At 44.0% G+C, this 13,833-nt stretch overlaps 1 protein-coding gene across 11 annotated transcripts in view; it reads right to left on the bottom strand.

Moving 5' to 3' along the window:
- Positions 1-13,833, bottom strand: part of MRAP2 (melanocortin 2 receptor accessory protein 2) — a 96,415-nt gene that overhangs the window by 39,759 nt on the left and 42,823 nt on the right. For 9 of the 11 annotated variants that reach the window (XM_067011399.1, XM_067011403.1, XM_067011404.1 and 6 more), the window contains one exon: positions 6,653-6,785. In XM_067011399.1, the coding sequence (XP_066867500.1) occupies positions 6,653-6,785 (133 nt within the window). Of the gene's footprint in view, positions 1-6,652; positions 6,786-10,349; positions 10,594-13,833 lie in introns of those variants that run through there. The other 2 variants (XM_067011405.1, XM_067011406.1) reach the window with 2 other exon arrangements.

Genomic DNA, 13,833 nt, shown 5'->3' with positions numbered 1-13,833 from the left:
TCAGAAAAGACGCTTGATATGATTTCAATTACCTTAAATTTACTGAGGCTTGATTTGTGACCCAAGATGTGATCTATCCTGGAGAATGTCCTGTGCACACTTGAGAAGAAAGTGTAATCTGCTGTTTTTGGATGGAATGTCCTATAAATATCAATTAAATCTATCTGGTCTATTGTGTCATTTAAAGCTGTGTTTCCTTATTAACTTTCTGTTTGGATGGTCTGTCCATTGGTGTAAGTGAGGTGTTAAAGTCTCCCACTATTATTGTGTTATTGTTGATTTCCCCTTTTATAGCTGTTAGCAGTTGCCTTATGTATTGAAGTGCTCCTATGTTGGGTGCATATATATTTATAGTTATATCTTCTTCTTGGATTGATCCCTTGATCATTATGTAGTGTCCTTCCTTGTCTCCTGTAACATTCTTTATTTTAAAGTCTCTTTTATCTGATACGAGTATTGCTACTTCAGCTTTCTTTTGATTTCCATTTGCATGGAATATCTTTTTCCATCCCCTCACTTTCAGCCTGTATTTGTCCCTAGGTCTGAAGTGGGTCTCCTGTAGACAGCATATATATGGGTCTTGTTTTTGTATCCACTCAGCCAGTCTGTGTCTTTTGGTTGGAGCATTTAATCCATTCACATTTAAGGTAACTGTCAATATGTATGTTCCTATGACCATTTTCTTAATTGTTTGGGGTTTGTTTTTGTAGGTCCTTTTCTTCTCTTGTGTTTCCCACTTAGAGAAGTTGCTTTAGCATTTGCTGTAGAGCTGGTTTGGTGGTGCAGAATTCTCTTAGCTTTTGCTTGTCTGTAAAACTTTTGATTTCTCCATAGAATCTGAATGAGACCCTTGCCAGGGAGAGTAATCTTGGTTGTAGGTTCTTCCCTTTCATCACTTTAAATATGTCATGCCACTCCCTTCTGGCTTGTAGAGTTTCTGTTGAGAAATCAGCTGTTAACCTTATGGGAGTTCCCTTGTATGTTACTTGTTGTTTTTCCCTTGATGCTTTCAATAATTTTTCTTTGTCTTTAATTTTTGCCAATTTGATTACTATGTGTCTTGGCATGTTTCTCCTTGGGTTTATCCTGTGTGGGACTCTCTGTGCTTCCTGGACTTGGGTGGTTATCTCCTTTCCCAGGTTAGGGAAGTTTTTGACTATAATCTCTTCAAATATTTTCTTGGGTACTTTCTCTCTCTCTTCTCCTTCTGGGACCCCTAAAATGCGAATGTTATTGCGTTTAATGTTGTCCCAGAGGTCTCTTAGGCTGTCTTCACTTCTTTTCATTCTTTTTTCTTTATTCTGTTCTGCAGCACTGAATTCCACTATTCTGTCTTTCAGGTCACTTATCCGTTCTTCTGCCTCAGTTATTCTGCTATTGATTCCTTCTAGTGTATTTTTCATTTCAGTTATTGTATTGTTCATCTCTGTTTGTTTGTTCTTTAATTCTTCTAGGTCTTTGTTAAGCATTTCTTGCATCTTCTCGATCTTTGCCTCCATTCTTCTTCTGAGGTTCTGGATCATCTTCACTATCATTATTATGAATTCTTTTTCTGGAAGATTGCCTATCTCCACTTCATTTGGTTGTTTTTCTGGGGTTTTCTCTTGTTCCTTCATCTGGTACATAGCCCTTGGTCTTTTCATCTTGTCTATCTTTCTGTGAATGTGGTTTTTGTTCCCCGGCTGCAGGATTGTAGTTCTTCTTGCTTCAGCTGTCTGCCCTCTCGTGGATGAGGCTATCTAAGAGGTTTGTGCAAGTTTCCTGATGGGAAGGACTGGTGGTGGGTAGAGCTGGCTGTTGCTCTGGTGGGCAGAGCTCAGTAAAACTTTCATCTACTTGTCTGCTGATGGGTGGGGCTGGCTTCCCTCCCTGTTGGTTGTTTGGCCTGAGGCGACCCAGCACTGGAGCCTACTGGGGCTCTTTGGTGGGGCTAATGGTGGACTCTGGGAGCACTCACGCCAAGGAGTATTTCCCAGAACTTCTGCTGCCAGTGTCCTTGTCCTCCTGGTGAGACACAGCCACCCCCCGCCTTGTAAGAGATGCTCCAACACTAGCAGGTGTGTCTGGTTCAGTCTCTATGGGGTCACTGCTCCTTCCCGTGTCCTGATGCACACACTACTTTGTGTGTGCCCCCCAAGAGTGGAGTCTCTGTTTCCCCCAGTCCTGTTGAAGCCCTGCAATCAAATTCCACTAGCCTTCAAAGTCTGATTCTCTAGGAATTCCTCCTCCCGTTGCCAGACCCCCAGGTTGGGAAGCCTGACATGGGGCTCAGAACCTTCACTCCAGTGGGTGGACTTCTGTGGTACAAGTGTTCTCCAGTTTGTGAGTCACCCACCCAGCAGTTATGTGATTTGATTTTATTGTGCTTGCGCCCCTCCTACCATCTCATTGTGGCTTCTCCTTTGTCTTTGGATGTGGGGTATCTTTTTTGGTGAGTTCCAGCATCTTCCTGTCAATGATTGTTCAGCAGTTAGTTGTGATTCCAGTGCTCTCGCAAGAGGGAATGAGAGCACGTCCTTCTACTCTGCCACATTGAACAAATCCGAAGCATTATTTATAATAGCCAAGATTTGGAAACAACCTAAGTGTCCATCAATGGATGAATGGATAATGAAGATGGTACACATACACACACACACACACACACACACACACACACACACAGAGAAAATGGAATATTACTCCGTCATAAGAAAGAATGCAATGTTGCCATTTGAGACAATATAGATAGACCGTGAGGGTATTATGTTAAGTGAAATACATAGACAGAGAAAGACAAATACTGTATAATTTCACTCATATGTGAATCTAAAACAAACAAAAAAATTGATAGACACAGAGAACAGATCAGTGGTTATCACAGGGGAAGGGAGTTAGGGGACATGTGAAATGGGTAAAAGGGGTCAACTGTATGGTGATGGTGGATAACTAGACCTTTGGTGATGATCACTTTGTAGTGTACACAGATGTTAACATATAATTTTGTACACCTGAAACTTACATAATGTTATATAACAATTTTACCTCAATTAAAAAAAAAAAGACTACCACCAGAGAGGCAAGCCTCCTAAACATCTAGCTCTGAAAGCAGACAGGGCTTGTGTCCATGAGAATCCAAGGTTACAGCAAACAAAGGAGCAGTTCTTCATGAGCGCACATAACTGTCTCCCCAGGGCTCAGTGCAGGGGGAGCAGGCAAAAACACCCATTTTCCAGTTTTTCTCTGAAAGGGGTTTATCTGCTTACTTTAGAAGATGATGCCTGAGGGCCAGACTTCTAAATTATCAGGCATCTAGGGGCCAGCTGTGATCCTTCCCAGGAACCAGTGAGGCCAACAAATACTTTCCTGCCTTCTCCCTCTAGCCCACTCCAATAATAAAAAACCAACTTGTCAGTATCTCCCTGGAGGTCTTTTTTTGTTTTTTCTGTTTTTTGTATTTTTTGTGGTAGGCAGGTCTCTCACTGTTGTGGCCTCTCCTGTCGCGGAGCACAGGCTCCGGACGCGCAGTTTCAGCGGCCATGGCTCACGGGCCCAGCCGCTCCGCGGCATGTGGGATCTTCCCAGGACCGGGGCACGAACCCACGTCCCCTGCATCGGCAGGCGGACTCTCAAACACTGTGCCACCAGGGAAGCCCCTGGAAGGAGCTTTTATAAAAGTCTGGCACCCCAGCTTTTGTAGCTGCTGTCCAAGGGACTGCCTAATATCCTAGCTCTGATAGCCATGAGTCCCACAGGACTGTAGTTCTTAAAAAGCCTGAGAGCACCCTTCCATGGCTCTCCACCAGGCTCAGCACAGAAGGAGCAGACAAAATGCCCATTTCCCAGTTTATCCCTGGAAAGAATTTAACTATTTACTCTAGCTACTGCCTGAGGTTCTGCTTCTAATCAAACTGCATCTAGGCACTGACTACAGTCCTCTCCTTCCGGACACAGACAGGTCTTGACACACCCTCAATTACTAGGAGCTACTAATAAAAAGAAGTTTGATTGAACAATCATACAAGTTTGAGAGAAAAGTAAGATCTCAGGCCTGGCTGAATGACAAGGTTCATTTCCTATATAAGACCACTCTGCTAAGACTGGGAGTGGTGGCTGTTTTATCTAATGCACAGAAACCAACACAGAGAGTCAAGGAGACTGAAGAAATAGAGGAATATGTTCCAAACAAAAGAATAAATCTCCAGAAACAGATCTTAGTGAGAATTAAAAATAACGGTCATAAACATAGGGGTAAGCTCCTTGACATCACTCTTGGTAATGATTTTTTGGATTTAACACCAAAAGCAAAGGGAACAAAGGCAAAAAGAAACAGGTGGGAGTACCTCAAACTAAAAAGCTTCTGCACGGCAAAGGAAACCATCAACAAAATGAAAAGGCAAATTATGGAATATGAGAAAACATTTGCAAATCACATATCTGGTAAGGGGTTAATATCCAAAATATACAAGGAACTCATAACTCAATAGCAAAAAAAAAATGCAATTTAAAAATGGGCAAAGGGCCTGAATAGACATTTTTCCAAAGAAGATATCCAAATGGTCAACAGGTACATGAAAATGTGCTCAACATCGCTAATCTTTAGAAAAATGCAATTCAAAACCTCAAAGAGATATCATCTCACCACTGTTAGAATGTTTGTTACCAAAAAGAAAAGAGATAACAACTGTTGGTGAGGATGCGAAGAAAAGGGAACCCTTGTGCATTTTTGGTAGGAATGTAACTGGTGCAGCCACTATGAAAAACAGCATGAAATTTCCTCAAGAAATTAAAAGTAGAACTACCATATGATCCAGCTTTCCCATTTCTGGATATATATCCAAAGGAAATGGAAGCGTTATCTTGAAGAGGATATCTATACTCTCATGCTCATTGTAACATTATTCACAATAGCCAAGGTATGGAAACAACCTAACTGTCTGTTCATGGATGAATGGATTAATTAAATGTTATAGATAGATAGATAGATAGATAAGTAGATATTTGAATATTATTTAGCTTTTAAGAAGAAGGAAATACTGTCATTTATGACAACATTTGTGAAACTGGAGGGTATTATATGAAGTGAAAAAAGCTAGGCAGAGAAAGACAAATAGTGCATGATATCACTTATATGTAGACTCTAAAAAAAAGAAAAGAAGTCAAACTCATAGAAACAGAGTAGAAAAGTGGTTGCCAGGGGCTGGGGGATAAGGGAAATCAGAAGAGGTTGGTAAAAGAGTATAAACTTTCAGCTATAAGATGAATAAGATCTAAGGATCTAATGTATAACATGGAAAGTATAGTTGATAACACTGTTTTGTACAATTGAAATTTGCAAGAGAATAGAACTTAAATGTTCTCACCAATGAATAAACAATCAAACAAATACATACTTGAGGTGATGGATATGTTAATTAACTTGATGGGGGGACTATTTTCACAATATATAAAATCTATCAAATTATCACTTTGTATACTTTAAATATATCACAATTTTATTTGCCAAGTATACCTCAATGAAGCTGAAAAAAATAGAAAGCCCACTTTGCAAGTAGGAGAGAGGAATCATGAATGCCAAGACAGCTTAGAGTGGCAGCGGCCAGGAAACACGAAAGAAGTGAAAGCATTTCCTTGGCCATATTTGCATCTTCAATTCTAGTCTCTCTTGTATTTCCTAGCATGTTCCATTAATCTGAGCCAGATGAGAACCTACGATTTTTATGGTGCTGAGGACATTCATTCTGAAATAAGCAAACATCTCTGGAATATTTATGGGGTAACCACGACAGGACCCAGTAGTGGGCAGCAGTTTCTGCTTATTATGTCAACTCTGCTTAAGGAAACTGAGATGATTCATGCTGGCCAGTCAGCAGGCAGTTATGACTGGAGGTGGACGGTAACCTTTCATAGAGTTATATTTCCTTGCTCTGTGCTGGATCATTAATCACTCCAATAACACAAAGCACAATGCATGCCTATAACACAGAGCTGGGAATGACTGCGGGCTATTCTGGTCCATCACTACGAACACACACAGACAGACTGCTTTCCACAGCCCCAGAAACCCAGCGGGGCTGAAAGGATGTTGTGGACTGTTACAAGAGAAGGTTCTTCAAATTAGAGTTCCACATTCTATTTGTGTACACATTTTTTTTTTTTCTTTTTTTTGTGGTACGCGGGCCTCTCACTGTTGTGGCCTCTCCTGTTGCGGAGCACAGGCTCCGGATGCACAGGCTCAGCAGCCATGGCTCACGGGCCCAGGTGCTCCGCGGTATGTGGGATCTTCCCGGACCGGGGCACGAACCCGTGTCCCCTGCATCGGCAGGAGGATTCTCAACCACTGCGCCACCAGGGAAGCCCTGTGTACACATTTTTGATGGTCCAAATGTTCACATGGTTTCGGAGAGCTGGCATCATTAATTTTTTAAAAATCTCAATTTGAAAGTAACATTGATTCGTGTTCCCCCACTAAGGGAATCTTTCAAGTTCTTCATCACCCATATTATACATCCTTGAGCAATGAGCCTATATTTGGAGGGGGTGTTTTCCAGGGATTTGGGGGTAGAGGACAGATTTCTATAAAAAGAATGTTCAGGAAAAGTAAACACTGGGGATTTCACAGGTTAAAGCAAACACACATCATGCTTACAATGAGGAATTGCACAAGACTTACATTTGTGAGCCTTCAGTCCTTCAAAGGAAACTGGTCCAATCTCATAATACTCATATTCCCAGGTGTAATCAGAATTAGATGCAGATTGATGGGACGTCCTGTTAGAAACTAACCTCTGGGCAGACATCTCCACCTGCAGAAATGGAGAAAGGCAAGTGTAGAGACTGTTAACACATCCACATTGTCCTTGACCACGTTCAGGAGGTCAGCAGGCAACGGCCTCAGGGAGGCCCTATCCACCAGGTCAGGGACAGCCCTCCCTGGCTGCCTGCATTCCCAGTGGCCATTACTTCCTTTTATCTCTCCACAAGACTGGTATGCATTATTTGCAACCAGAGGTCATGTCTTCTTTCATGGTTATTCCCCCAGAACTTAACCCAGTGCCTGGCACATAACCAACTTCCAATAACTGATGAAAGAAGGAAGTAAGGAGGGGGAGAGTGTATCAAAATCTCTGAGCTCATGACTTCAGCTTCATCACCTATCACCACCTATGCAGAGCCTACAGAGAATAAATAAAATCAGTATCAGAAGAGAAGAAGCTCAGTAGACCTCTACTGGGCACCTATTATGCAAAAATAAAGACATGCAACCTATGTCTTATGAAATAGGGGTGGAGAAAAAAGAAGGGGACAACAAAAGTCATATCATTGGAGAAGATCCTTAGTGGAATCCCCAATCTTAGTCACTGCTAACTCCTGAAATCTGTCCTATTTTCAGGATGTCCCAATGCCTTGTCTGTTATCATTTGAGATTTAAAAATGCTAACTTCTTTGTGAGATGAGGTTGTACTGTGCAGCAGGGATACCAAAGGCGACAAGTCCACAGAGCCAATATTCAGTACTGAGCATCTGCTGTATGTGAGGCACCATACATTGTGGGCTAGGAGGAGATGCTAGACCAGGACTCCAGAGACCTCCCCTGATAATGGGGAAAGAACACTAAGTGACAACAGTAATATAAGGGAAAATCTGAATAAAGTACCAGCCGCCAAAACCAAGATCCATGGAACAGTATAATCACTTGATCCCACTCCACAAGAGCTTTCTGAAGCTCCCCTTCTCCCACTCCCCATGGGGCAGTGGCACCTGCCACTGCCATTAGGGCACAACCCCCAGAGAAACCGAGGCAAAATCACCCCCACCCCTCTGGTCCAAGGCACGAGTCTCACCTTTACCTCTTCCGTTCTTCCCCAGGCCAGTCCTGGACCCCATAGAAACAGACCCCAACCCCTCACATTCTATTGTTCAAAAGATGGTGGGCTCAGACCCAGAGACGCGTGCCAGTATCAGAATTAGAGGGTGACTCTGAGTGCCCAGCCAGGTGAATCACTCCTCCAAAGGTAGAAGAGAATGTACCAATTGTCCTTTGGGAAAGAAAGCTACACAAATTTTAACAAAAGCTGACCTTTGAGTAAGGATTCAGTTACCTTCCTAATACCGGCACAAAAATAACATAAAACCATTACCACCATATCTTCCTTGGCATTTCTAGTATTTGAACAAGAGTTAATTTCCCTCGACGATGAAATAGACGAGGGTCTTTGTCGTTGTTCTCCCTCCATTTGCTATGTCGCCAGGGAAGACACTTCAGTTCTCTCAGCCACATTTTCCTCATCTGCAAAACCGACCATCTTGACTTCCTGTTGTTGGCAGGAAGTGGTCTGGCTACAGTCACTAATTGAAACCATCATCATCCACCTGGCCCACTTCTTGAGCCCCCTGTCTTTTCTGCTTCACCTGGCCCACTTCTTGAGCCCCCTGTCTTTTCTGCTTCTACTCTTAGGGATCCGTTGCAATCCATTCTCCACACATCAGCCAAAGACCTTTTAAAAAGACAAATTACCCTTGTCACTCTTTTGCTTAGTACTTTTAAATGGCTTCCCATTGCTCCAAGGACAAAGTCCAAAATCCTTAAAATGTCTTACAAGGTCATGGCTTGAGCCCTGCTGTCTCCTCTCATCTTGCCTCCTCCCCTATAACAAGCCACACGTGGGTTTCTTGCAGTTCCTCAAATACCTCATGCTCCCTGCAACGGGCACACCTACTGTTCCATCCAGTAGGAGTATTCCTCCTACCACTTCATCCTAACCCACCCCTCCTTCTCTGCATACTCTTGTCATCTACAATGGAATCAGCAAATCCAGCCCACTACCTGTTTTTGTATAGCCTGCAAGTGAAAAATATTTTAATATATTTAACAGTTGGGGAAAAAAATCAAAACAATATTATTTCATGACCTGAGAGAATTACGTGAAATTCAAATATCAGAGTCCATAAATAAGGTTTATTGGAACACAGCTACCCTCATTTGTTTTTTTACCTTTTGTCTTCTCTAGCATTATAACAATTGAGTAGTTGTGACAGAGATAGTAGAGCCGCAACAACCTAAAATATTTACTTTCTGATATCTTACAGAAAAAGTTTGCCAACCCCTCCCTGCCTTGAGAGCCATGGGAAAAAAAAAAAAATGATCTGAGCTTCTGTTTTCCCATCAGGAGAATGAAGGTGATAACAGTACATACATCATGGAGTTGCTGTAAAGATTAAATGTGATATTGCTCTAAATGTGCATAGCCAGGACCCAGGTTGAGATCACTCAAGAGTAGCCAGCACTATTATTATAAGCTAAGAAATGCTAGTGTGGGATAGAAAAGCCTAGGTTTATTCTTTAGACAACACCAACTCCCCTGTCGGCCAGTTCCTATCAACTTCACCATGTGGTTAATTGATCTGTGTGGTCTAGACAAATGAATAAAATTACTATAATAAAAAATAAGTCAAAAGGCATTCGTTTCCATGGTTTAAAAATCATAATAAGAGGGGCTTCCCTGGTGGCGCAGTGGTTGAGAGTCCGCCTGCCGATGCAGGGGACGCGGGTTTGTGCCCCGGTCAGGGAAGATCCCACGTGCCGCGGAGCGGCTGGGCCCGTGAGCCATGGCCGCTGAGCCTGCGCGTCAGGAGCCTGTGCTCCGCAACGGGAGAGGCCACAGCAGTGAGAGGCCCGCGTACCACAAAAAAAAAAAAAAAAAAAAAATCATAATGAGAAAAGTGCATCATGGGATTCATGATGTTTCATCAAGTCAAAAATGTGGTAATCATTTCTCTTTTTTTAAGGAAAACAAGATGAAGTCTGGTTTGAGCATATCATTTTTATTGGAAATCAGCGTTACAGCCAACGTAATAAGCAGGGAGGCACTGGGCTTCATCTGGTGTCAAAAATAGAAAATAGAAAAAAGTACAGGAAACAATGGAGAAAATAAAGATGAGAGAGTGTTCTCCATGCTCTGAGCATCACTCCCCAGGGCTATGCTCTTCTCCACATCCGTGCACAGTGGTTCCCCATCCGTGGCCGCCCAGGCCCAGGGGACCAGAGGGTCTTCCTATCGGCTCAGGAAGAAGCATTAGCACCACATGCACAGGGCCAGCCAGGAACTAGCAAGCAAAATATCTGTAAAAGAGTCAGATACCAAGAAGCATCAACCGCTTACCTACCACGGAGAGAGTGTCTTTTCATTCCTCCTTTTTCTCTCCCTTACATCATTCCTGTTCTTCTAAGTGAGCTATTTAAGGATGCAGGGAGACCATAGGTGAAAAGGTCCGGAGAGTGGAAAGGCTGACCTTTAAGAGAGGACACCTGACAGATGCCTGGAGACAAGAGGTTCTCTGGGAAGCAGAATAGGATGCCAGCCACCCACCTCCCACCGAAGCAGCCACCGCTGTGGAGGACTTCAGATAAAAGGAGCGGCTTGTGTATTCACTGGCTATTTCCTGTCAGTTCTTGAATTCCAAAGGTAGATTTGGAGGATAGAACCTCTGGCTTCTGTCCTTCCTTCACCTCGCACCCTTGAAAAAGTTCATGAGGTAATGTTTTCATGCAAGTCTCAGATCAACCAGCTTGGACCATCACATGCACAAGGACAAACAACAGACAGGAGGCAGGATTTTGTATAATGTCCATTGTCATAGTCCAGGGTTGCCTTTCTGAGCTTTGCAGACACAGAAGCTAGCACTGTTTCACCATTTGGAAACTGCCAGCATGTCTGGGTATCAGCTTCCAGAGGGTGATATTCTCATCACAGTGAGGAATGTCTGGGCCTTAACACCCACTGAGGGAGAGGCAGGGGGGTGCGCACCGAGGCTTACTCACAGGGCTGCTGGAATCAGACAGCTGCTCTCTTCAGAACACAGCAAACAGGAAACGCAGAGCTCGGTGTGTGGCTGCCTTCTGCACCCACCCTGCTCCTGCACACCCCCTCCTGAGATTCTCTTACTGTCAAGTCTCTTCATAATATTAGCATCATTAAAAATATCTTCTTCCAGAGGAAACATATCCCAAACAAGCCTCCAGGAGCTGCATGGAGAGACTAATTGATCTTTTGAGCATCTTGCCAACAACAATAATGAAAAATTATGACTGTACCTCACAGCCCCACCTGAAAAGGAAGTTAACCTTTTCCAGGTGTGCACAGGGTCGTTTAGGCCAGCTTACGGGGGCGGGAGAGGGAGGGAAGACCTCAAACGCAAACAGAGAGGGCTATTAGCAGGTCGCAGACACCTCATGGCAGTCTAAACATCCCTCTTCTCTCACCCACATTCCCAATACTTTGATCTCTTCTTTCAATTATCCAGTCTTTCCTTCTCTAACCCAGATTCCCACACCACTCCTGGGCACCCTCTTGCCTTCTTAAAGACAGGTCAAGCAATTCTCTCCACCTCCCTGAATTTGGGAAGATGTATATGGACACAGAACCTCCCATGGAGTGACTAAAAACTCTTCATCAACAGCCTTGGTGGGTCATGTTGGGTACATGGGCCAGGGGAGCTGTTTCCTTGGAACTGGACCTTTAGTTCCATGTTAAGGGGTAGACATCAGCACGTGAGTTTTCCAAGTGGCCACCAACTCAGGCATGGGACTAGCACATTAAAGAGAGAACCAAAAGATGCCTATAAACCCTAAAAAGTAAGCACACGTGCACGCACGCACACAAAACCAACAACACAGCCAGGAAGATAATCCAAGCAGCTGTTGGCCAGTGCCACAGACCCAAAGATCCAAGGTGATCAGCTTGTGTGGAGGCAGACCTAATGACCCATTTGGATTTGAGATCAAAATTCCCAATTGCAGTCATTCTATCTTCTTTCTGTTCAATTCCCAAATTCCAAAAGTGGGCATGCCACCCAGGATGCCAACCTCCATTCTGACCTGGGCCATGAAGGTCTCATTAATTACTTCTTCTTATCTCTTTCTTCCTTCTATTCCTAGGAACAACTATCCCCATCACAACAGAGAAGTCACACTCTTGACCCATCACCCTTCCTCTCTCCCAGCCAAGACATCCAAAACACCAAAGGTAAAGTGTGGCCAGGCTACATTCTGCTCACTGAGGAGCCCAAGATCAGAACCTCGGAAGCACAGCTTTAGAAGCTTAATTCCCTCATTGCGCAGAGGTCTGACCAGGCACCCAATCAGAACTGACGGTGCACTCAGCTTACCTGCATCTATGTGGGGCGGACCAAACAGAGAAAATGAGAGTCTGCAAGGTTATGAGTCGGGCTCATGGTTAGACCAGAGTCAGCTGGATATTCCTAAAGCATTTCTAAAAGGCACTACATCCCAGCAAGGAATCACGTTTGACCCCTAAAATCAGAACCTCCAAGGTCCCCTCCCGGGGCAGTGCTTAATAAATGCTGACATGGTTTTCTTCCTAGCACACTGCTTTATAGATTCCGTGCAAACCACATTCTACCTGCACTTGTCACTTTAATTCTCAAGTTTGCAGATTCCTTTTCTGTGAATCCATTTTAAGTCAGCAAATTCTTTTGAGGGTATGGATTTTTACTTTCTTCAATTAAAGAGGTAATGCTTCAAGGACTCGAGACTTTAGTCCTCCTCCTAACTATTATCTTTTGACTTGAGGCTGCATCTTACTTTTGAAGTCTGAGATTCTGGCCACTCACTTCAGGCTAGAGATGTTACACATACATACACACACACACACACACACACACACACACACACAGGGGTCCTCCTCCCTTCTCAAAAGGACATACCTCCCAAATTTCTCTACATTATCAAGGTTTATGCCTTCCTGGATATTTCCTAGAAAGTACTCAGTTACTCAGCAGACTTCAAAAACGTGGTGGCTGACAGCTGGCAGAGAAATTCTGGATGCATCTTCTCCCTGCCTCTCCCTACTTCTCCACTGCACAGCAGCAGCTTATTTCTAGGAACAAAACATGGAACAAAAGTGTTTGCAAGCCTTAAGATTTCCTGTCTGAATATCAGAATCAATGCCAATAGAAGAACAACTTTTAAAACTAGAGACGAAACTTAATATTTTGTACAGCTAGATATTCAGCCAATACCCGAAATGCAGAGATGCTGAATTAACGAGCAGGCATCATTCCTCCACCAGCTGTTGCCTCAAAGAGGATAAGAGGATAAGGGGTGGGTCCTATACCCACCTCCTCCAGTTATACTCTGGGCACCTACATAGTCGTAAATAGGCTGAAAAGTACTTTTAAAGTTGGTGCTTCCTAGCTCTGTGGTACTCCCTGGGTCAGCCCAGCAAACGGTTATTGCATGACCTACTGGGGCGGGGGGACACAACGGCTGTCCTTGAGCTCTTTGGAGGGGTCTCTGGAGATGGTAACAGACCTCTGCAACACACCACAGTACAGGCTATACTAGGAGCGCATGAACCCATTCTCCGGTGGCATTCTCTTCCCTCGGGTCTCTTTTCCATCAGGGCAGGGGCCTCCCCTGCTTGCTCACCGCTGTATTTCCAGCAACCCACCCCAAACCAGGCTCATATCAGGCATGCAATAAATACTTATCGAGTCGGTTTCTCATGATGTGGAAAAGCCACAAAATTAGCTTCTTTCACCCTTTCTCAACCCTAAACCCGAGAGCAGAGTTCTCCCATTCTAACAGAGACTTCAGCTGGACAGAGAAGAACATCAGGCCCACACAGGGAAAAAACACCCAAGAAAGAGGCTGTAAAGGCTCCATCTGGGAAGGGTTTCTCGAGAAGTGACAAGGCACGGCTCTGAGATGCGTGTGGAGGTGGCAGGCACACTGCCCTCAGCTCTGCAGATTTAGGGAGCTGGGTTTCCACAGTCCCCCAGGGCTGAGACCGTCACACTGACCAAGCGAAGGAGAATGATTTATAACCAGAG

This window comes from Kogia breviceps, chromosome 13 (genome assembly GCF_026419965.1).
Source record: "Kogia breviceps isolate mKogBre1 chromosome 13, mKogBre1 haplotype 1, whole genome shotgun sequence".
In the NCBI taxonomy this organism is placed as follows: domain Eukaryota; kingdom Metazoa; phylum Chordata; class Mammalia; order Artiodactyla; family Physeteridae; genus Kogia; species Kogia breviceps.
The sequence above is the reverse complement of the archived record's forward strand: the minus strand, read 5'-3'. Positions and strand labels throughout refer to the sequence as shown.